Source organism: Dermacentor albipictus, chromosome 3 (assembly GCF_038994185.2).
Source record: "Dermacentor albipictus isolate Rhodes 1998 colony chromosome 3, USDA_Dalb.pri_finalv2, whole genome shotgun sequence".
Classification (NCBI taxonomy): domain Eukaryota; kingdom Metazoa; phylum Arthropoda; class Arachnida; order Ixodida; family Ixodidae; genus Dermacentor; species Dermacentor albipictus.
Window position 1 is genome coordinate 181,053,210 of NC_091823.1, and position 25,530 is coordinate 181,078,739.

At 48.0% G+C, this 25,530-nt stretch overlaps 1 protein-coding gene across 3 annotated transcripts in view; it reads right to left on the reverse strand.

Moving 5' to 3' along the window:
• Window positions 1–25,530, reverse strand: part of crim (QVR superfamily protein crim) — a 101,544-nt gene that overhangs the window by 10,444 nt on the left and 65,570 nt on the right. For all 3 annotated transcript variants that reach the window (XM_065450140.2, XM_065450137.1, XM_065450139.2), the window contains exon 3: window positions 21–174. In XM_065450140.2, the coding sequence (XP_065306212.1) occupies window positions 21–174 (154 nt within the window). The remainder of the gene's footprint in view (window positions 1–20; window positions 175–25,530) is intronic.

Below are 25,530 nucleotides of genomic sequence, written 5' to 3' on the forward strand. Positions count from 1 at the left end.
GTAGAATGAAAATGCCGCACCGTTTCAGCTCGAGCTCCTTGATGTTGTTGTCAACGTAAACGGCCAGCTTGGGGCTCTCGGCTGCAGGTCGGCAGCCCTCGTAGGTGTCTGCCGGGATGTCATGCCGATATGCCTCCAGATTGGACAGACAGTCCCGTGTGTACAACACCTCCGCTGCACGAGAACATTCGCAGAGAGTAAGATTCAAAGCAAAACTGTTTTAGAACACTTGTTCCCTTTCCAAGCAGTGTAACCAAAATAAATTTTTTTTAATGGCCGCTGTCTGCTCTCACAGCCAACAGTGCACTCTGAAAGGGCTGAAAGATGTAGCACCAGATAAGAAGGCCTGAACGCATGCTGTGGGACTGCAGAAAGTTGTTTCACAAGTTTTTATCAGTCTTGCATGCCACCAAAGCACTGCAAGCTCCAACGTAGTACAATGCCTGTCACTGTATGTGAGCAGGTACTTCTAAGTAACAACAAAAATTGTTTAAACTTTGAATTGCGTGAGCTTTGAAAATTTCATGCTGTTGTGTGCCTGTACATGTTAATGTGTCATCCTTGGTTTTTATTATTTCTATACTCCACCATCCTCTATACCTTGAGGGATAAATCAACTTCGGCGACAAGTAAATGACCTAGAATTTCGCAACCGGCGGCTTAATCCGGAAGTACATGGTGTCCCTGTAGTTGCTGGTGAGAACCTATTGTCATCACTGGACCAGGTTGCCGGCACGCTTCGAGACTGACGCTCAAGTATCAGGCCTGCCAGCGAGACAAGATAATGGAATTATCATCAGGTTTGCCAGACAACAGATAAGGCGCACATGGCTGCAGAAAAAGAATGCGCTCAAGAACAGTGAACCGAAAGTTTTCATTCAGGAAAATTTAACTCATTACCACAGATAACTTTTTCGATCTGCGAAAGAGAAAGCAAAAGGCTATGATTTCATCTGGTATGTAAATGAAAAAATTCTCACTCAAAAGTCCAGTTGAGCAGTTGCCATTGCTATAAGGAGTAAAGACGACCTTGGTATAACTGATGCTAAGTTTATTCTTTTGTGTTCAAAGAAAGCGCGATGGATGAGACTCGCTACTTTTTGTCTAATGATGTGAACCAAGCAGTGTCAAAGTTCTCGACAGCTTCTCACAAATGTATTCACCTGAATACTAGGTAGGCCAGTGAAAAACAAAATATTGCGCTTAGAAGAATTTTTCGCCGCATGCTCTTTTCAATTTTCTGCAATAATGCTAACGGAGACATGGAGCACTTGTGACTATGATGTCGTCAGATTGAAAGACTATACCACATGTTACATAAACAGGCAAAATGGTGGTGGTGTCGCAATATTGCTCAGCAAATGATGCACAAGGTCAAGCACTTGAATCGTGCACTGTAATAACCAGAGATTATAATACACAAAGCACTGTGTCTTCTGTATGATACTGGCCTCCAGCCGGCAATATTTCATAATTTCTGCAGTTTTATGACCTGTTTATGGCTTCTGTTGTTCAGTGTTATAATCAGTAAACGGTAATAGCTTGTGGTGATCTTAATATTAATCTGAATATTCCCAGCCTGCCTGCTAGAGATTTTAACACAACCATTGTGTCTAATGGCTTTGTTAACCTGATTAATATGCCAACAAGAGTCAAGTGAAAACCATTGCGTGCTTGATCAGATTATCACTAACTCTATGCAGACGAATCTTATATCGGGCGTTTTATTTTGTTGCATAAGTGATCATCTTCCTGCATTTGTTTGCGTAGAGAAGCCTGGTACAATAGGGAGAAAATCTACATCAGTGACATACCAAGCATGTACAGGGACATCACTGACATCCTTGGTGACGAGCTCGTGAAAATAGATCGGAGTAGGATAGCTGAACTAGATGATACAGATTTAGCTTATAATATGTTTATTGATACCTTTAAACAAATTTATCATGACTGTTTTCCTCCTGTGACCCACATGAGAGGTCACAAAACTTGCTAGCCGTGGATAACGCTAGAGCTCCGCAGAGAAATACAGCCAAACAAAAGTTATACACTAATTTTTGTGCACTCATCAGGCTGAGGACCTTGCAGTGTTTAAGAAATACAGGAATAAATTGACTAAAAAACTGCAATCTGCACGAACTTCCTATCAGCTATTGCTTCTAGAAGTCAAGAATGCTTGACATAGAACACTGTCGGCAAGATTGACCAAATTGGCAAGATGAAGCAAATTAAATATTGATTTAAAGGACATTTCTGGTGTGGAATTGGCTAATGTGTTCAATACGTTTTTAACAAAAATGACTACTAGCGCTGCTCAATTTGATGCTTGCAAATATATACACACTTGAAATGATGAATCAGTTTTCCTGCATCGTGTAGCGAAAGCTGAAGTACTAGTGTCAGTGGTAAGAAATCTCAGCGACAGCAGTAGCTGTAACATTGATGACATTCAAATTCAGCCAGTCAAGCATCTAGTTGAAATTATCACATCGATACTTGCTCACATCACAAAAAGCTGCAATTAGCAAAAGTCACTGTCTCTTTTAAAAAAGGAGATCGAAATGTCCTTGGAAATTACAGACCAATCTCAAATCTGCCAGTGTTCCCAAAAGCCTTTGAAAGAATGCTTCATCTAAGACTCTCTAACTTCCTTCATAAATTTACCCTGCTAACACCATTTCAGTTTGGCTTTTGCAAAGGCAAATCAACTGATTCTGCATTACTCGATCAAAAAGAATATTGTGGGCATTTATAAGCTATACATTGTCATCTGTACATGATCATCATCATGTGGGGTTCATATGGGGTTCTTCTTCATCACTTGTGGGACTCGCTCTTGGGTGATCTGTGCTTTGGGCGTGGTCGGTTCGCCGCATCTCCGACGCGTAATAAACGTGATAACTGCTGCATCACAAGTGGTGGAGTGTGCTTTACAGTCCTCCATCCTCTGACTCCCCGCTGAACCTCCTGGAGCTTCGATCAGGTCGCCGATTGTGCCAGCTGTCTGCCAATATGTCGCAGGACGAGCCAACGGGCACTTCTACTTCAACCATCTCGGCCTCGGCTACCCCAGCCTCTCCGTATTGGATTATCAGTGGCTACCAGCGTGATCCCCATCTGTTTGCTGGACTTCGCGGTGAAGACGTCGAGGATTGGTTGGACGACTACGACCGAGTGAGTTCGGCTAACCGTTGGGACGACGCGTCCAAGCTTTGTCACGTCGCCTTTTGTCTCACAGGAGTAGCGAAGACTTGGTTTTTCAACCATGAGGTTGATTTTACGAACTGGAGTGCTTTCAAACAGCAGCTCCGCCAAATCTTCGGCACACTGGCTGTTCGTTCCGCCCTAGCAAAAATGATGCTCGACACTCGAAAGCAACAACTCGGGGAATCTTATACCCCGTACATCGAGGATGTGCTTGCTCTTTGTCGACGCATGAACACGGCCATGACCGAATCAGACAGGGTTCGCCATATCCTCAAAGGCATCGGTGCGGTCGCTTTCAATGCCTTAGCCATCAAGAACCCCGCTACCGTCACTGATATCGTCGCTACCTGCCAGCGCCTCGACGAACTCGAATCAGTACGGTTGCAGCCAGACACCACTGCAACCACTACCGCCAACGACCCCACGTTACAAGCAATGATCCGCGCAATAATTCGCGAAGGGCTACAGTATCTTGGCTTCGCCGCAGGGCCTATGCCTTCTCATGTATTGGATACCAACCTGCGAGACGTTGTCAAGGAGGAATTGGCGTCTATGGCTGGCTCAGCGTACAGGGACCCTCCAACCCCTCGGGCCCCACCAATGTACGCACAAGTAGCCGCCGTTACTCCAGTCATCATTCCACCGATGCCTCAAAAACCAACGCCAGCCCACATGGCTTCCCTGACTACCAGCGCACCTACCCAAACCACCTATCCGCAGTGGTGTCCTCCTCGTCCCATCTGCTACTACTGCGACTATCGTGGCCATATAGCACATTTTTGCCGCAAGCGCCAGCAAGACGAGCATCGTGGATATGACACATACGATTGGGATGACTTTTCGCCCGGAGCTACTATCCAACATCTAGGGAACCTGCATGGCCAACACCGTCCTTATGCTCCTCCGCACGGCCGCTCTCCATCACCGACTGTAGCCTCCGAGACGGTTCCGACGTATCGTACTGCGAGACGCCGCTCGCTGTCACCCCTTCGCCGCTCTACGTCCCCACTTCGACCTGCTTCTCAATTCGCCGAGCGCCGTCCAGAAAACTGAATTATGCAGCTTTTGGAGGAAAAGCTGCATCGAACGACAGGACAGAAATTCCTCCATCGCGTCTGTAGAATATGATATTGGTTATAGTAGAAGGTGTACAAGTCGAAGCTTTGACAGATACTGGTGCTAGTGTTTCAATTATTCACCGTGCATTGTGCTCACGACTCCGGAAAGTTACGACCCCCTATGATGGACCAACGCTACTCGCTGCTCAAGGGGCCACCATTTGACCTATCGCCATGTGCACTGCTCGTATTTCCATTGACGAACTTCTGCATTACGTGCAATTTGCAGTGCTAAGTTCGTGTGATCAGCAGCTCATATTGGGATGGGATTTTCTTTCTACGGTCTCAGCCTCCATATGCTGCGGGCAACGCGTTCTCCACATTACTGACACGACCTATTCACTTCATGTAGATGACGCACCACTTCACTTGCTTGCTGCAGAAGATACCGCGCTACCACCTCGCCACCAAAGCATTGTTACTATCACGTCTGATGTCATTGACTGCGGCGACGTGCTCGTATTACCATCTGCACGCTGCCTCGCAAGAGGGATAGCCTTTGCATCAGGGCTGGTTCGGTTTGATCATGGCTTTGCACTTCTCTGCGTTACAAACCCGACATCCGAAAAGATTCTCATCCCTAAAAGCACTACATTGGCTTGCGCCACTGAATTGGAGTCTATCTCTGTTGTTTCCTTTAAAGCAGGTTCCTCTGAAATTCCTTGCACTGGACAGACCGCATCTCCTTCAGCTCTTGCAGCTGCCATCAGTTCCGACCTGACACCTTCGCAGTCACAACAGTTGCTTGCTTTGCTCCAAAAACATGAAGCTTCGTTTGATGCGCATTCATCTTCGTTGGGAAAAACTTCGATTCAAACCTCTCTGCGATGCATATCAAACAGCATTGGAATGATTAAACATGTCACCGGATGCTCCATTCAAGTGCCAGCTCCACACAAATTGATGCAGCATACAGAGCTGCAAACCCTAAATTCGTGCAACGCATCGGATAGAGACAGATGGCACATCTATCGTGTGCCGTAGACCGTATCGCGTATCGCTAGCCAAGAGAAAAGTCATTGACGAGAACGTCACCGACATGCTCCAACGGAACATAATACGCCCCTCTGCTAGCCCTTGGTCATCCCCCGTTGTTTTGGTTCGTAAAAAAAGACGGCTCTGTTCGATTTTGTATCGACTACCAAGCACTTAACAAGATCACATGCACGGACGTATACCCTATGCCGCAAATAGACGATGCTTTGGATTCCATGCAGGGTGCCGAGTACTTCTCAAGTCTCGATCTGCGTTCTGGCTACTGGCAGATACCTATGCATGAGGACGATAAAGAGAAAACAGCATTTTCGACACCAGATGGGCTCTACCAGTTTAATGTTATGCCTTTCGGCCTCTGCAATGCGCCCGCAACGTTCGAACGCATGATTGACACCGTTCTTCGTGGCCTGAAGTGGAAGACTTGCTTTTGCTATCTGGACGATATTGTTGTTTTCTCGTCAACCTTCTCTCAGCACCTGAAACGTCTGGATGAAGTTCTCACGTGCCTTGCCAACGCTGGACTTCAGCTAAACACCAAGAAATGTCATTTTGCGAGCAAGACGATCGATCAAGGTGTTAGGTCACATTGTGAGCAAAGATGGCATTCGTCCAGATCCTGACAAGGTTTCGGCAGTTCAGCATTTCCCTCGTCCCGAAAAGACCAAAGATTTGCACAGTTTCCTAGGCCTCGCTTCTTATTTTCGCCGATTCATACAAGACTTCGCCTCAATAGTGTCACCTCTGCACAAATTACTGGGTTCTAATGTTTTCTTTGTGTGGTCTCCAGAATGTGAATCAGCATTCGCACATCTAAAGCGTGCTCTCACCTCTGAACCAGTACTTCGCCATTTTGATGAAGCTGCTCCTACCCTCCTGCATACGGATGCTAGTGGTCACGGCATTGGTGGCATTCTCCTACAGCGAGACGACACTTTAGGTGAGAGGGTCGTCACGTACGCAAGTCGCGTTCTCACAAACGCCGAAAAGAATTACACCATCACGGAGCAGGAATGCCTAGCTATCGTTTGGTCTGTGGAGAAGTTTCGACCTTATCTTCACGGCCGCCATTTCACCATAATTACAGACCATCATGCGTTGTGCTGGCTTTCGACGCTAAAGAACTTGTCTGGACGACTTGGTCGGTGGATCCTTCGTCTGCAAGAATACGACTTCACTATTACCTACAAGTGTGGAAAAAAACACCAGGATGCAGACGCGCTTTCTCGCTGTCCGCTTCCTATGACACCAAGCAGAGGACCTCCAACTATCATCCGTGAAAAGCTTACGCACGACCCCTCTTCACATGCTTTCGCTTTGGCCACTGTGGAGGAGATGCCTACACACGGCAACAGATTTTTCCAATCTCAGCAACTTGCAGACTCTTACTGTCGGCGCATCATAGACCACCTTCAAGGAGCTTCGCGCCCGCCTAACGCCGGCCTTCGTCGACAGCTGACGCAATTTAAGATTGACAACCGCGTCCTGTACCGTCATGTCTATCACCCTGACGGTCAACGCTGGGTTCCTGTCCTGCCACGCTCTCTACGCGCTCATGTCCTGCAGGCTTCTCACGACGACATGACTGCTGGTCACCTTGGTTTCCAGAAAACCTATGACCGCATCAAAGGTCGCTTCTACTGGCCTGGCTTGTCCGCCAGTGTAGCGAGGTATGTGGCTTCCTGCGTCCTATGTCAGCGTCGAAAGCTCCCTACATCAGCTCCAAGCGGACAACTGCAACCGGTTCCGTGTCTGTCGCAACCATTTGAAGTCATTGGCATTGACCTGTATGGTCCTCTTCCTGTGACTCTCACCAGTAAACGATGCATTGTGACAGCCGTTGACTACTTGACACACTACGCCGAAACAGCTTGTGTGAGTTCTGCCTCAGCGTCTGAAGTTGCTGCATTCGTACTTCAAGCGTTAATACTGCGTCACGGTGCTCCTCCCATTCTCCTGAGCGACCGTGGAAAAGCATTCCTCTCGCAAGTAGTAGACGAAGTACTCAGAGCCTCCGGAACCACCCACAAGACTACCTCCAGTTACCATCCGCAAACCAATGGCCTAATGGAGCGATTTCATCGCACGCTGTCTGAAATGCTCACTATGTACATCGAACCAGATCAGAGAAACTGGGACGCAATTTTGCCATTCTTCACTTTTGTGTACAATACCGCCGTTCAACGCACGACCGTTTACTCGCCGTTTTACCTTGTCTATGGTCGTTCGCCTTCTTCCTGCCTTGACGTCTCTTTCTTCGCGCCAATTGTCGATCGATGCCCATCCTCCTGTGAAGAATATGTGTCCCGCATTCTGCATTGTTGCCAGCTCGCCCGCATCAACACTGAAGCACGGCAACAGGACCCCAAGCAGCACTACGACGCCTCTCACCGCGTTGTGTGCTTCCGCCCTGGCGAGGAAGTGCTGCTCTGGACACCAGTTCATACTCCTGGCTTGTGTGACAAGTTTCAGCTTCGGTTCATCAGCCCCTACAAAGTCTTGGAGCAGACCTCTCCGGTTAATTATCGCGTGGCACCAGTTATTGTTCCAAATGACCGCCGCTGCCACGCTGCTGAGGTTGTGCATGTTTCCTGTATGAAGCCTTTCACGCGGCGTTCGCCACCCCTTTGAATTGCGGCCAGGATGGCCGCTCTCGCGCGAGGGGGCATTAGTGTGGGCATTTATAAGCTATACATTGTCATCTGTACATGATCATCATCATGTGGGGTTCATATGGGGTTCTTCATCGCTTGTGGGGCTCGCTCTTGGGTGATCGTGCTTTGGGCGTGGTCTGTTCGCCGCATCTCCGATGCATAATAAACGTCGTGATAACTGCTGCATCACAATATATAATAACACAACTAGAAAACGAAGCTATTGTCACTAGTAAGATTGTGGATTTTTTCAAGGGCTTTTGACCTCGTGGATCATACAATCTTGTTAAATGAATTGCAGCGCTATAGTTTCCGAGGGAAAGCACTATCATTACTGAACTCCTACCTATCATTTAGGCAACAAGTGGTATTAATTAATGGTATACAGTCTGAACCGAAAGCCCTCATATGCGGTGTCCCTCAAGGAAGTACGCTAGGACCTTACACTTCAACATTTGTATAAATGATATAGATAAACATTAACCATAACACAAAGTTTGTCATCTATGCGGATGATACAAGTCTGTTCTTTGCCGGTAATAATAGTTTCAAACTTATTGATCAATGTAACGTCGTAATGAATGCCCTCGAGGATTGGTCCACTGATAATTCAATGAAACTCAATGAGGGTAAGAGTAAGGCTGTAATTTTTACACCGAAAAATAAACTGATCCCACTGCATGAAGATATTACTTTAAATTCATGTCCTGTAGAAATAGTAGAGCAGTTCAAATGCCTAGGGGTTATATTTTCTTCCAATATGTCATGGCATTATCATACTAATTACACCTCAAACAAAATGCAGTCGAAACCCGCAATATACCCGCCGTGGTTGCTCAGTGGCTATGGTGTAGGGCTGCTGAGCCTAGGTCGCGGGATCGAATCCCGGCCACGGCGGCCGCATTTCGATGGGGGCGAAATGCGAAAACACCCGTGTGCTTAGATTTAGGTGCACGTTAAAGAACCACAGGTGGTCAAAATTTCCGGAGTCCTCCACTACGGCGTGCCTCATAATCAGAAAGTGGTTTTGGCATGTAAAACCCCAAATATTATTATTGAAACCCGCAATAGCGAAACCCTGCGACAACAAAATATCCGTATCCCTGGTCAACGCCCATAGGATTCGATGCATTTCGTACCTCTCGACGACTAAATGTCACTGTACTACAATTTTGCATTAACTAAATTTGCCGGAACGTAACCCCGCATATTACCTGCTCCAAATGCTCCAAATGTGCTCAAATGTGCTTGCTTTGCACTAAAATTGCGTAAAATACTACCACATTACACTGGCATGGGCCCCGACATTTTTCTTGTAATCGCGTGCACCGGAAACACGTCATGGACGCCATCTTCTTTGATGATCACCATACCCGTTCGAAGCGGCACACATGTTGCTACCGGCATGTGACAACGGTTTTTTCACACTACTAGTGCAGTCCGTAATGTGCGCCTCGGTGAGCAAAATGTAGCAAAAACAAGGAAATCCATTTCACCGACATGGAATATGGCGCTTGAGATGGCGGTCGCAGCTTGGAGTATGATGGATCGGGCCGTGATTAAGCGATCGTCCGGGAATATGCAATCTGTTGCTTCAAGAATGCTGGTTTCGGTGCCACCTGACAGGCATCGTGTGCAGATTCAGGATCAGATGTAGATTTGCGCTAAGGGGCCGTAATCTCTATTGACTGCCTTCGAGTATACGAGATACGATCACTTTTGCACTTGGCACTGTATGCGTCAGCGTCTATGGGAGACAGCGTGCGCTGGAGAAATGCTGCTGCTTACGTGGAGCACTGTTGCTCTGCACCCGGTGCCAAGTTAGACAAAATCTTGCAAAAGTGATGGCATTTTCAAAAACAATTGACTGGAAGTAAGCTAATAGGCCTATAATTTTTCAGTTCTTTAATGTCTCCCTTTTTGTGGATTAGTATAATGTTTGCATTCTTCCAGTTTTCTGGGACCCTTGCAGTCGATAGACACTTCGTATAGAGAGCCGCCAGTTTCCCTGGCATTACTGTATGTCTCCTCCATGTTTGATTAAATCGACTGTTATTCCACCCTCTCCTGCCACTTTTCTCTATTTCATGCCTAGCAAGGCCCTTCTGACCTCATCTCTAGTTATAGGAGGAGTTTCTGTATACTTTTCATTGTTTTTAATAGAGCACTCCTGAGGCCTCTGGATACTGTACAGGTCAGTATAGAATTATTTTGCTTCCTCTATTATACCTTCGAGATTACTGATCATATTGTTACATGTGGAAAGACACAGATGAAAGAGGCTATTTACAGGCTATTTACACTGGAGCCAGGGAGCCAGGCCGACACTCGCTCGCGCCAAGGGCACCGACCTACTTCATCGTCGTTCTCGCGGTGACTCGTCTCTTGAGCATCGCTCGATGATATCATAATACTACCCCCCCCCCCCGGCAGCAAAACCGCCGTCACGGTGCTGTTCAATATCCAAGGCGCGTGGAGAGTTGTAGGGCTTGAGTCGGGCAATGTGGACAATGTCACTGGTTGTCACAGTGGAGGACACAGTGGGCATGGCTAGGACAATTTCATAGGTGACATCGGTCACTTTGCGGAGCATGCGATATGGGCCTGTGTAACAGGAAAGCAGTTTTTTCACAAATGCCAACTTTACGCGATGGTGACCAAAGCAATACGAGAGTGCCGGGCACAAAATGGACATACGGTGACGGAGGTCATAGCGTTGCTTCTGTTTGTCTTGTGACACTTGTAGATGAGCGCACACGAGTTGGCAAGCATGGTCAGCATGGGCATAATCGTTAGTGGAAGCTGTGGCGGACGGAAGCACAGTGTCCAGTGGTAGTGTCGGTTCACGGCCATACAAGAGGTAAAACGGGAAAAAGCCACCAGTTTCGAGACAGGAAGAGTTGTACGCAAAGGTAATGTAAAGTAGAGCCAGGTCCGAGTCACGGTGGTCGTCTGAAACTTATTTGGACAGCATGTCTGTAAGGGTGCGGTTCAAACGCTCAGTGAGGCCGTTCATGTGGCGGTGGTAGGAGGTGGTAAATTTACGTTGTATTGAGCAGGCATGCATGATGTCGTCAATGACTTTGGCCAAAAACGTACGGCCACGGTCTGTTAGCAATTGATGCGGAGCACCATGCATCGAAATGATATCATGTAGGAGGAAGTCCGCAACATCAGCTGTGCAGCTGGTTGGAAGAGCACGAATTATGGCGTAGCGAATCGCGTAGCCTGCCGCGACTGCAACCCACTTGTTTCCTGATATAGATTCCGGAAATGGGCCGAAAAGGTCCAAGCCGACACGGTGAAAGGGCTCGGCACAAATGTCAAGCGGCTGCAGGTAACCAGCGGGGAGCTGGGAAGGCTTTTACGTTGTTGGCAAAGTTCAAAAGCGGCAACGTAACGTTGTACGAAATGGGCAAGGCCCGGCCAGAAGAAACGGCCACAGACATGGTCACAGGTTCGAGATATGCCGAGGTGGCCTGCCGTTGGTGTGTCATGAAGCTCTTCTAGAAGGGGAGAGCGGAGGTGTTTAGGTATTACAAGTAGGAACTCGGAGCCGTCCAGATGAAGGTTACGACGATACAGAGTACCATCGCATAGGACGAAAAGGCGTAGAGTAGCATCGGCCAGAGAGTGTTCAAAACGGTCTATGAGTGCTCTGATGTAGGCGTCAAGACATTGCTCGTCGGCGAAATGAAGCAGCTGGCAATATTTGAGGAGTCGGAGTCGTCAACAGGGTAACGCGACAAGTTGTCAGCGTCTTGGTGCAGGCGGCCAGACTTGTAGACCACGGAATATCAAAATTCCTGCAGCCTCAATGCCCATCGACCAAGTCGGCCTGTAGGATCTCTTAGCGATGAGCGCCAGCAGAGAGCATGATGGTCGGTGACTACGGAAAAAGGGCGACCGTAAAGGTAAGGATGGAACTTCGCAACCGCCCAGACTACAGCAAAGCATTCTCGTTCCGTAATGGAATAGTTGCACTCTGATGGTGTGAGGAGGTGGCTCACATAAGCAATAACGCGATCCTGGCCACGCTGACGCTGGGCTAAGATGGCACCTACGCCATGACCGCTGGCATCTGTATGCAATTCTTTAGGGGCATCAGGGTCGAAGTGGGCGAGAATGGGTGGTGAGGTTAGAAGAGTGACGAGACGAGAGAAGACCCGCCGCCTTCTGCAATACCCCATGAGAATTGTACGCCTTTCTTTAAAAGATTAGTGAGGGGTCTAGCAATTATCACAAAATCTGAAACAAAACGACGAACGCACGAGCATAGCCCTACAAAACTTCGAACGTCTGCGGCTGTCTTCGGAACCGGAAACTCTTGAACAGCGTGAGTTTTGTCGGGATCAGGCTGTACTCCGGCATCGTCAACGAGATGGCCCAGAAGAGTAATTTGTCGATGGTCAAAACGACATTTGGGCGAGTTAAGTTTCAGCTTCGCCTTTCGAAATACATCAAGTATTGCTGTTAAACAGCTCAAGGTGAGTGTCGAACGTTGGCGAGAAGACGATGATGTCGTCGAGGTAGCAGAGACATGTGGACCATTTGAAACCTTGGAGCAAGCAGTCCATCATACGCTTAAAGGTGGCAGGAGCATTGCATAATCCAAACGACATTACTTTAAATTGGTATAGGCCATCAGGTGTGACGAACGCAGTTTTTCTCTGTCCATATCATCAACAGCAATCTGCCAGTATCCTGAACGAACATCAATAGACGAGAAATAGCTGGAACCGTGCAGGCAGTCGAGTGTCGTCTATAGGTGGGAGCGGGTAGACGTCCTTCTTAGTAATGTTGCTCAGAAGATGGTAGTCTACACAGAAGTGCCACATGCCATCTTTCTTCCTAACCAACACCACAGGTGACGCCCAGGGACTCGAAGAAGGCTCAATGCTGTTTTTATCTAGCATTTTGTTCACTTCATTTTGAATTACTCGGCGTTCCAACGCAGAAACTCGATACAGTCGTCGGTGAATAGGCTAGCATCGCCAGTAAGAATCCGATGCTTGACCGCGAGTGTCTGGCCTAAAGGGTGATTGTCGAAATAAAAAATATCTCGGTAGGATGATATTATGTACTTGGCAAAGGTCTTCAGCCTGTGTAGAGGACAGGTTCGTCGCAGCCATTTTCTTTATGTTGGAATCAGCGCCCGAGGCTGGCGCGAGGAGCATGCTAAGCTCGCGAGAACCATCGGTCAATAATGCTGCCACGTGATGGTCACGAAGACAATAAATGGTGGCAAGGCAAATACCTTGTGGTAGAATTTGCTTTGCCAGTCCAAAGTTAAAGACAGGTATACGCCAAAGTTAAAGATAGGTATGCGAGTGCAGTTTGCAGTAATAGTAAGTACACTGTGAGCACCCAATGTGCACCCATTGGCCAATGTGAGCCAATGTATCCAATGTGAGCACCCAATGGCTAATGACTCTTAATCCAAAAAAATGTAAACGTATGTCGTACACCCTTCTTGCATTCTTACACAACAGCCAACAATCGCATTGAAACAGTAAAATCATTCAAGGACTGCAGGAGTTGAGGAGGACTTTGAGATGAAAAACTTGGAAGGTTTATTTGCATTATTTACAGTGAGACGTCCAAGAAATTAACAGTCTTAAATGTCATTACAGGCCGGCAGCAACTCAGACGCTGCGGCCCATGGCAAGAAGCTCGAAAGAGATGAATCAAGGAATGCTCTAGGAATGCTCTACTGCTGCTCCCGGTCTGCGTCTTTTAAGCCCTTCGGTGTCTCGAAGACGCGTCACGTTCGGCCAATGGGAGAGCCCGTACAGGTGACGCCATTTTCGGCCAATCGGTGAGCCCGCTCGGGTGTCGTCATTTTCGGCCAATGGTAGGCACCCCTGGGATGGAGTCGCACCCGGCGAAAAGAGCTGCTGCTTGGTCCCCCTGCAGTCTTGCCCTGCTGACTTGCAATGCGCCATCACTATAGATGGATGGGCGCGACGCCAGGTTTTCACAGCGCGTTACAGCCGCCTTGCTTCGGGATCCACTTTACCTGCAACAGTGCCAGGCTCTCGCTTCACTTTCGGGAAGAGTCAAGCAGTGAATAGCTCCGCCGGCGGCACACGAAGTGGGGGCCGCCAACTTGTTTGCACGTGCCGCGCCTCAGGAATGTGGTATCCATGCTTCTGCGCTCCTCAATTAGCTGTGCTGCGATTCGAAGTGGTTTGGGGAACTCGAAGTAATCGCAGGAAACAGCTCCATATATAACAGCTCGTCCTCGCCCCGGTTGTTCTGAATGGCCGGTGAACTCAATTCGCTGGCCATGAGGAACGCTGAAAGAAGCTGCAGGGTACTGGTGTCGAGCCTCGTTTGAGGAACTTCCGGATCCGGGGCCCTGGAGAACATACGTCAAACAAACAAAACAACACAGCGCTGCAACACGCGTAAGCACAAGCTCTTCACCCCTTACTCGCCAGGCTATTGCTGAGTCAAAATGAACCCTGATCTTTTATTTCCCCAATTTTGACAAAGCAGTTCCAACCACCTTTCCAAACCGCTATCCATTTCTCCCCGAATGCCGACAAGACCAGAGTGTCGTTGTTGTAGTAAAACAATGGGTCGTTGCCATGGCAAACAATGAAAACAGCCGAACATAACTTAAGTGGCATAACTACTCGAACAGCATGTTTCCAACCTATCGCAGTGGCATACTTATCGCACGTATTGGTGCCACTGAACAGTCTGGTGAACTTCACAAGTACGTAATCACAAGCGCGCTAGCCTTCTGGTTACTAATCAGAACGCGTACTTGCGTCGTAGGCAAACTTTTCATTACGCCTACACACGTGTCTTTCTTTAGTCCCTACAGGACACGTAACCTAAACAAGAACTTAATTGGCGTAACTTACGCACTCCGCATAACTCTTTAAAAAAATGATTCGTCTTCTAATTACTTGTTCTACGCACGCTCACTAAAGAAGTCAGAATACGGCTGCCCTCAACACACACGAGCAACCCAGTCATAAATCTGCTTCCTTCCGTCCACACAGGACACGCACTAATGGAACTAAGAACGCTTCTCAGTGCAAATGATGCACTTCCTGAAAACTTACGTGGTTAAAATAAATAAAAACAAAACAAAAAAAAGAAGGTTAACAAATACACATGCGCGTTACGATAGGCCTCTCACCGATAACCTTGACACTCAGGTTACTCACACACAAAAAAGAAAGCCTATCTACTTATTAATGAACACCTCGCGATACTACATGCTTACATAAAACTCATCATTCTAATATCAGAGCTTCGCAAACAAAAACACAAACAAAGCTCATACATTTACATATTGAAAGAAACTTAAATCGCGAAAATTATCCAATGCTCAAAAAAATAAAACAAAACAGAACGTTGCACTTCTACGGAAGCTCTGTTTGCCTCCCGTTCCAAACATTTTCGACTGACTCACTTTTGAGCCGTACTCAAGGTGGTCACACTTTGAAAGCTACTCTGGCTACCGAGGAACAACAAAAGGGCTGACTCACTATCAGCTTCCCCAAGACGTTACAGTCCCCTGCCAATTTGCGTCCTGGCACCCCGTTTTCATCACCACCTCGATTGACCGCGTCGCTACTCCCCACCTGGTCTTGTCTTGCCACCTTGCGCTTTTTGTACTACACGCTGAGCTTCGAAAAGAACAACGGAACGACGAGGAATTCAACTGCCCCGTGCCCTTTGTCCGCATCCGTGCAGAACACGCTTCTCAGTCTCTTTTTGATCTGTGGCTCGAACGTGCTTGATGCGCACACGTCGTCAGTGACGACCGCACCTTTCTTTTCTTCACACCCTGTCCTCTTGGGTCTCTCGCCGTCAATGGCGGCGCTACATTAGTCACCACATTCCGATCTTTAGCACGCTTCTTTCTGCGGCGCTTTTTCTTTGAATTCTCTTTCATGTCGCTCTCTCGCGCCTCGTGCTGGCCGTTACACATCTCGTCAGCCCGCATCGGTCTCTTACCCGCACAGTCTGAATGATCCTTAACTAAATCATCCCTCTCTTGGCTACCTAGACTGGCGGAGAGCTGCACCGATCCCTGAACAATGCAGTTGTCTTCTCTTGAGCTACGTAGCTCGCAATCCTGATTACTACCCTCAACTGCATCATCCAGCTGGCACTTCACTTCGGCACGCAGATCTTACTCTACATGGGTGCTCGTGTCTGTCGGGTCAACAGTACCCTGTACTTCGCTAACGACTTCAATACCATGAGATGCGACGCACACGCTCAATAACTGTGCCAATTTGTTCGCAGCTGGCCTAGCTGTCTCTACAGTCCTCTGTTGGCACAGCACCTCGTCGCTCTCACCACGGCCTTTAACGGCCTCTGTTGCCCCTAAGGCATCGTTAGCAGCTAGCCCTTTCTGTTCGCGTATGAATGGGCTGCTCATCTCACAGGCACTACTTTTCTCGTCGGTTTTTTGTGGAAACCCGCCAGATATTTCCTCATTCTTTTGCTCTGTACTGCCTACAGAATTTCCAGACAGCCATTGTCTCTGTGCCTTTAACTGATCACAATATTGTATCTGTTTGATCAATGCTGCCTTCTCGCTCTCGTACTTTTGCTCACGCTCACGCTTACATTTTTGATACACACATTCACGTTCATTCTCACTTTCGTGATGCTCACACCTAAGAGTAAGTTCTTGAAGCTCACGCTTCCGTTCATTCTCACATTCTTGACGCTTATGCTCACTCTTACAGTCACGACGCTCATTCTCACGTTCACGACGCTCACGCTCCCGTGGTTCTTCTATCACCTCCCAAGCAAGCTCAATGCTTTTATCATCATTGCCATTATCTTTAATTGCCTTTATGATAGCTGGCATTTTCATCTGTTCGCCCGCCTCAACTCCCAAATCGTCGCACACCAACAACAAGTCTAACCTCGTCAACCTTCTAAGATCCATGGCAGCTGCCCCGACTGGTGGTTAGAACTGTTTTCCTTAATTAATTTGTGCAAACACACAATGCAACAAATTCCCGATTCCTAGAACTATCAGAATGAACACACAACATTTGAAGACTGGCGAATCAAAAGGAAAAAAACCACACGCTCACTTATGTTTGGAGCGCCCTGCCATCTAGTTGATTGGTCCGCTGTTCCCGGTTCCTCAGGACTCCCTGGGTCGAAGGCTCGCTCTTCTTCACTACTCCCAGTTCCTCAGGACTACTTGGACGAAGGCTCTCTCTTCTTCACTGTTCCAAGTTCCTCGGGACTCCTTTGGACGAAGGCTCTTTTTCGCTGTTCTGGGTTTCTCAGGATTTCTCTTGACAAAGGTGGATCCGTAGCGCTGCCACCAGATGTTGCATTTGCAGGCGATCCCACCGCTAGCAACCAGTTGTAGGAGTTGAGGAGGACTTTGAGATGAAAAAGTTGGGAGGTTTATTTACATTATTTACAGTGAGACGTCCAAGAAATTAACGGTCTTAAATGTCATTACAGGCCGGCAGCAACTCGGACGCTGCGGCCCGTGGCAAGAAGCTCAAAAGAGATGAATCAAGGAATGCTCTAGGAATGCTCTACTGCTGCTCCCAGTCTGCGTCTTTTAAGCCCTTCGGTGTCTCGAAGACACGTCACGTTCGGCCAATGGGAGAGCCCGTTCAGGTGACGCCATTTTCGGCCAATCGGCGAGCCCGCTCAGGTGTCGTCATTTTCGGCCAATGGTAGGCGCCCGTGCAATGGAGTCACATCCGGCGAAGAGAGTCGCTGCTTGGTCCCCCTGCGGTCTTGCCCTGCTGACTTGCAATGCGCCGTCACTACAGATGGATGGGGGCGACGCCGCCAGGTTTTCACGGCGCATTACAGCCGTCTTGCTACGGGATCCACTTTACCCGCAACAGTGCCAGGCTCTCGCTTCACTTTCGGGAACAGTCAAGCAGTGAATAGCTCCACCGGCAGCACACGAAGTAGGGGCCGCCAACTTGTTTGCATGTGCCGCGCCTCAGGAATGTGGTATCCGTGCTTCTGCTCTCCTTAATTAGCTGTGGCGCGATTCGATGTAGTCTGGTGAACTTGAAGTAGGCTGAGGAAGCAGTCCCGTATCTAACAGTACTTAGACGTCTTAATTTCCTGTGATCTTAACTAGGGCCTGCATATCAACAGCATAGTATCATTGGCGAACAAAACACTCGGCTTTGTGAGGCGCCACTTGCGTCATGTGCCTCAGGATGTCAGACTTGTGGCGTATAAATCAATTATCAGGCCTAAAGTCGAATATGCGTCACCAATCTGGAACCCATATCAAAAATATCTCGTTAACGCACTTGAGCGCTTCCAAAATCATGTAGTAAGATACATTCATTCATGCTACTCATATGACGGAAGCATATCATCCTTAAAAGAGAAATCTGAGTAGAGTCGCTCTCGCAACGCCGTAAGATAGCCAGCGTTGGTCTTTTTTTAAAGTTTTTCTACAGTTCACTTAATCGTGTGCCATACATCATTCCACCCGCAAAAATATCACAATGCGCTCGTCATCCGCTTTAAGTTTTAAAACCACGCTCACACACAAACACTTTCTCTGCTTCTTTTTTTTTTTTCTCGAACAGTAAATGATTGGAATGCCCTTTCCCACCATGTTGTATATACAAATAATCACCATGTGTTCATTGCTGAGGTTGCCTCAATTTTGTCAAATAATTTACTTATTTGTACAAATTCATCATCTACCGTACGTTTTCGATTGTATGCAATGTACCCACCTTTTTTCAATTGTTCCACTAGTTACTGAACTGAACTGTCCATTGCCATTGTTTCTTCTCCTTAGCCAAAATAACTGTTGCTTTTTCTTCAAATTGACAATTTGTCACAAGTATGTAGTTGTTTATACAGGGTATCTACCACTTTTCAAATGTTTCATTTGTTATCACGTTGAATTGTTGTTGCGAGATGTACCCCACCCCTTATGTAACACCCCTGATAAAGGGACCTTTAAGGAAATAAACTGGCGTGACCTGACCTGTGAGGCACAGTCACGTCATACTGTATTGGAATGTCAGGCAGAGGAGTGACGAGGTACTCGCCATCGGGAACTGGTGGGAAAGACAATACCTTAATGTAAGCTATTGACTTTGGCGGCAGGCGAAGAAAGCCGGTGGGGCGTAAGCGGCAGTGGGGTGCGTCAGAATGTTCTGCGAGCATTGGCAACTCAAGGCGAAGGGTACTGAAAAAGCAGTCAATAAGAGCAGAATGCGCGAAGAGAAAAATCGAGGCCGAGAATGGGGCAATGAGCAATTACGGTGAAGAGGACAGGAGTGTGGCGGCCGGCGATGCTGACATGTGTCGTACACATGCCGATGATAGGCACAGTACCGCCATCCGCAACGCGGACGACGCGTCCCGACGCTGGGGTGCGGAGCTTGTTCAGTTGTCGTCGGAAGGCAGCACTCATAATAGAAAGATGTTCTCCTGTATCGATGAGTGCCATATCAGGATAGCCGTCAACGTCATTGTCAAGAAGATTTCGGTTCGTAGAGGTAGGTAGAGGTTTCGGTTCGTAGGTAGAGTAGAGGATTTGGGGGCAGGGCCAACAACACAGCTTCACCTCCAGAAGCTGCAGTGCCTAGTTTTCCAGCTCGTTCCGGGCGGCAATTGGTGGTGAGGAGAAGCAACAGGGTTGGGGCGAACAAGACTGATGGCGTTGAGGTGAGGGCAAGTGGCTGTAGCGAAGGTTCGGAGCAGGAGCATCAGCGGCAGTGGGTTCATGGCGGGTGGTATATTTTTATTTATTTTTATTTAGTACATACTGCAGACCCTTTTCAGGGTCCAAGCAGGACAGGCATATATTCTTAAAACTCAAAAGATACAGAACACAATGAAAAGAAATATACATAAAAATAAGGAGACAAATATTGCAAACTATTAAGATGTCATAACATGGTTCCAATCGGATATTGTCCGCGGAAAAAAGGAATATTTAAAACAGTCAGTTTTCGCAAAATACGGTGTCAATGAGTGAATGTGATGATGTCGGGTATAACGTGTGGTTAGAGGGGATATGTACTGTGAAGGATCCAAAGCAAACTTATGGTTAAGTAAAGAATAAAGAAATTCAAGGCGATATTTTCCTCTTCGCGTTTCAAGTGTTTCAATATTGTTAGCCGCCATGAGGTCAGTGGGGGAGTCGGTGATTTTAAATTTGGAATAGATAAACCTAACAGCTTTTCTTTGAACCCTTTCTAATTTATCTATGTTAAGTTTAGTGAATGGGTCCCAAACAACCGAAGCATACTCGAGCTTTGGCCTGATGTAAGTGTTATACGTTAGAAGTTTTATGTGAGAAGGTGAATTTCTTAGTTTATGCCTCAGAAAACACAGCTTTTTAAATGCAGAGGAGCATATGTTATCTATATGTGAGTTCCAGGAAAGACGGCTTGTGATTGTTACACCTAGATATTTGTAGCTATTAACCTGCTTTAGTGTTGATGATCCGAGTGTATACACGTGGTTAATTGGGTTCTTTTTATGTGTTATTTGCATCGAAACTGTTTTTTCAGTGTTAAGAACCATGGAAAACTCGCTGCACCAATCAAGAACATTTCGAAGACACTGGTCAAGTTCGTTTTGATCGTTAGTACACGTAATTTGACGGAAAACGACACAATCATCAGCAAACAAGCGAATATGAGTTCCTGGAGTAACCACATTAACAATATCATTTATGTAAATCTGAAAAAGCAAAGGCCCCAAGACGCTTCCTTGGGGCACCCCAGAGGTGACTGGGAGACAACTGGAGCTGCACCCATCGACTGAAACAAATTGCACTCTATTCGTGAGGTAATCTTGAATCCACGATATTAAAATGTCTGGAAGATTAATGTTTTTTAGTTTTTGAATCAGTTTTTCGTGGTGAACTTTATCAAATGCTTTGCTGAAATCCATAAATATGGTGTCTATTTGACCATTCATATCCAGTGTTTTAGCAAAGGTGTGTACTATTGTAACTAATTGTGTTATTGTAGAATAGCCCTTTCTAAACCCATGCTGAAAGTCGCTTAATATGGAGTGTTCTTCAAGAAATTTGTTAATATGTTTAGCAATAATATGTTCGAGCATTTTACAGCATGCGGAAGTTAAAGAAATAGGACGGTAATTTTGTAGTAATGTGCAGTCACCTTTTTTAAAGATGGGAACAACTCGAGCAGTCTTCCATTCAACCGGAAGTTTTGATGACAGCAGAGATTTTTTAAACAACACAAAAAGAAACTTCGCAATTATTTCGGCATAGCGTCGCAAAAATACATTGGGTAAATTATCAGGACCAGAAGAAGTTTTAGGTTTCAGTTCTAAAAGCAAAGCAAATACACCAGGGAGGCTAACAAAGTCAACCTCCGATACAGGAAAATTTGATGCGCTTTGTACAGTTTGTACACCTTCTTCAGAGAATACGCTGTGAAAAAAATAATTAAAATGGCGTGCAATGTCAATCGGATCAGTCAAAGTATCTCCCTCCGCTGTTATTTTTGAGATATGTTTCTTGCTATCACTCAGGAAGTTCCAAAATTTACTTGGGTAATTTTTAACAAAACTGGGTAATGTTGTGTTAAAGTAGAAGTCTTTTGACTCACGAACCGCACGTTCAAGATTATTTTTAAGCGTTTCAATCTGACTTAACTGGTGGTTTTTTTTCTTAGATCTTTTTAGTTTTCGCTTCAGTTGAATAATCTTCCGCGTCATCCAAGGTGTGCGTTTGTGAACTTTTTTGCGTTTATTCGGAACAAAGGCATTTAGACAATATTGACACATTTCGACGAATCGCTCCCACAGCTTGCAGACATCGTCATTATCATCGAAGCTCGATAAACAAGTTTCCATATGATCAATCACTGCGGCATCATCAGCCCTAGAATAATCCTTGAAACAACGTACGTGACTGGCTTTTTTGTTGTGGTAAGGGGACTTAACTAAATCTATCGATACGCTTACGAGGTGATGGTCTGAAATGCCTGTTTCGACCGATACAGTATGCATAGAATATTGACGGCTAGCAAAAACTAAGTCTAGTATAGAGGAAGATGAACCTTGTACACGAGTAGGTTGATTTACAATTTGAGCTAAATCATGAGTAAGCATGACATCAAACAGAACGTCTGCATTGCTCCCAGACTTAGCACCGCCTTGTAAGCGGTACCAGCTGTGGGAATGCGCGACCCTCGCGCCTCCCCTGATGTTTTTCCCGCATAGCGCGTCTCCTGTGGTCCCGCTTCGCAACGTGGCCTGCGTGACGTCAGCGCGGTCGATGTGGTTAAAGCGCACTCCGAGAGATGGCGCTAGTGTTGCGCGGCTGCGGGGTTACCCTCGGCGGGAGAGACGAGGCGCGCTCTCTTGGCTTTGAGACAGCAAACGGGCTGCACGTGCAGCAACGCTCTTCCCCGGCGGGTCGCCGAAGCAGCGCGGACATTCCGCGCGCGCGCGGCGACCGATGCATCTGCGAGACCGCCTCGCGTGGCCGCCTTCGAACGCGCCACGATTCGCGTGACTATACACGCGAACGACCAGGCGTTGGGATCCAGCATGGGGCGAACATATTCGCTCGCTTCCGGTCGCGGTAAGTCGGACTTCTAGACTTGTCGCGAGCCCATCGGCATGTTTTGTGGATAGCAACTCGGCTAGCAGGCATTGATGTATGAAAGGTGCAATAAATGCCCTTGTGACTGTTTGCACTACTGTGTTGTCGTTCCTTTGTCCCAAGAGTACGGTGTGAGAAAATCCCGCATCAGACCCCACATCTGGCTGCCCAACGTGGAACTCTTGGGGCATGGGACGATAATTTTAAGTGTTGCTTCGTTCGAGACCTTTGTTTGAACCGAAGCGTAGGCCTAGCGTGGATTTTGATCGCTAGCGTCAGCGGCGTGCTTTCTTGAGCGAGGCGGCGGTGGCTGTAGTGTGTTTGAACATGTCAACTTACTAAGCCTTTTCGCAAGTGTTTTTTTAATGGCATTCGTTGGTACGAGAGCCACGTGGTCTGCATCCTGGGAGAGCGAGGCTGAGCGCCCGCGGAGCAGTGGCAAGCCTGAAGCGAGTGAGTACGGAAGCCTCGTGGGTGGTCCGAATTTCCTATGTAAATATGTAAATAGCTTCTTCTATCTCTTTGACTCTGATGAAGTCGCGGCTCTGGGAGCCGGGTGGCCGCGGGCCACGGGTGCCACGACGGGCTGACTGGTATTGCGGCCTGGCACCGGGCGCTCCGACACCGTCTGGGACGGTGGGCGCCGTCAACTCGGATGCCGTGTGCACCGAGCGGAGTAGGACCACCTCGCAGAGCTGACGTCTCCTCGCGGCTGCCTGTTTTGCGCCCATTGTGGGTGTTGTTTTTGGATGCCGGTTGTTGTCAGGGTAGCGACACTTTAGGCCTAAGGCTTTACGAAGCTGCCTGTCGCACGTGGAGGGACACAACCTGGTGGACCGTGGCGTTGAGGTGTTGCACTTTGCTTACCTCATTCTAGTTAGCCTCGCACGAATTGAAATTACTCGTTCGACTCAAGAAAGCGAGCTTCGTTCACGTGAACTTAGCATCTGAGTAGCTGCCCGATCTTTTGCTAGCCGAGTTGAACATCGTACTACGTGGGCGATGCGCATGCAGAATTCCTCTCCCTTGCACTACTTTAGTGTTCGCCGAGTGTGTTGAGTTTACGCAGTGTGATTGGAGTCACCCCTGGTTTGCCGTCACCTGCACATCGTCTGCGCTGCTGCCCCGGACTACGATCGAGCCACCCCGGGCGATGGTGATGCTGTGGCCAGTTCGGCGCGACGACTTCGGCGGCCTCCTGTATCCAGCTCGCAACCCTCGGCGGCGGACAAAAGAGCCGGCGGTCACCGACTGCTACTGCGGCTCCCGCCAGCAGGGCGAGTCGGCGCGAGCGACGCTTGCTCGTACCGACTACTGCGTCGTCGTCTCCGGAGTCCTGGCCTGGGATCGTGCCGTCGAGGCTGCAAAGCCGCTGCTGTGACCGGCGGACGCCAGCGGTGTACCCAAGGACAATGTCGGCTCGCATGCTATGGACAACGTGTGGACATTTCCTCAGCGCGATCACTGTTGCATGTACCACCCTGTTCGCGAAGCACGGGTTAATGTTAGACCGTGTCACATGTTTCGCCGGAATAAGAAGTGATTTAAGGTTGGGGGGATGTGGGAATGCGCGACCCTCGCGCCTCCCCTGATGTTTTTCCCGCATAGCGCGTCTCCTGTGGTCCCGCTTCGCAACGTGGCCTGCGTGACGTCAGCGCGGTCGATGTGGTTAAAGCGCACTCCGAGAGATGGCGCTAGTGTTGCGCGGCTGCGGGGTTACCCTCGGCGGGAGAGACGAGGCGCGCTCTCTTGGCTTTGAGACAGCAAACGGGCTGCACGTGCAGCAACGCTCTTCCCCGGCGGGTCGCCGAAGCAGCGCGGACATTCCGCGCGCGCGCGGCGACCGATGCATCTGCGAGACCGCCTCGCGTGGCCGCCTTCGAACGCGCCACGATTCGCGTGACTATACACGCGAACGACCAGGCGTTGGGATCCAGCATGGGGCGAACATATTCGCTCGCTTCCGGTCGCGGTAAGTCGGACTTCTAGACTTGTCGCGAGCCCATCGGCATGTTTTGTGGATAGCAACTCGGCTAGCAGGCATTGATGTATGAAAGGTGCAATAAATGCCCTTGTGACTGTTTGCACTACTGTGTTGTCGTTCCTTTGTCCCAAGAGTACGGTGTGAGAAAATCCCACATCAGACCCCACACAGCACACATCTGGCAGATTGAAGTCACCTATTAACAGTATTTTCTTATTTTGGAAATGAGACAGGTGATGTTGTAGCTTAATAAGATAGTCGGGTGCGGCATCTGGTGGCCTGTAGCAACCATACAGGATGAAAGAATGACCCCAGCAAGAAATTTTTATGCAAAGGCATTCAAGGTCAGGAACATCATATACAAGGTCGCATTCTACAGAGTCTTTTAAGAGAATGGCTACGCCACCACCCCTTGAGGTCCTGTCCTTGCGAACAACTTTATAATGAGGAGGAAATACCAGGTCATCTGCTAAGTCCTCATGTAACCAAGTTTCCGTCAGGACTGATATGTGTGGGTCGAACTCCAGCAGTTTAAGTTCAAGCGAGTCTTTCTTGTTTGCAACGCTGCGTGCGTTAATGTTAACTATTCTCAAGCTTTTTATACTAGATTGGCCCGTGTTACTATGGCAAGACAAGCTATCTGTCTTAGTGAAGAAAGAAGCTGAGGTAAATGAACCACTCACTTTATCGGTGAGCGGTTTCGCAACTGCGTACAACTTCGCGTCACGGGCCGACTTGCGCCGATCCCGTCGTTTTTTTGAACCCTCACTTTATCATTTTTTTCGCAGTCCCAAACGTAAGGAATATTATTGATATATAACTTATATAGGGAACAGAAGGTCCAAAGGTGCAGGAATAAGCGGCGGCATATGTCCGAGAAGGTGGTGGCCATCGGTTGTGGCAGTGACGAGCGACGTGGCTGATGCAACAGCAGTGGAAGCAGATCAGCCTGTCATCAGGGGTACGCCATTCGGACGGGTTGCA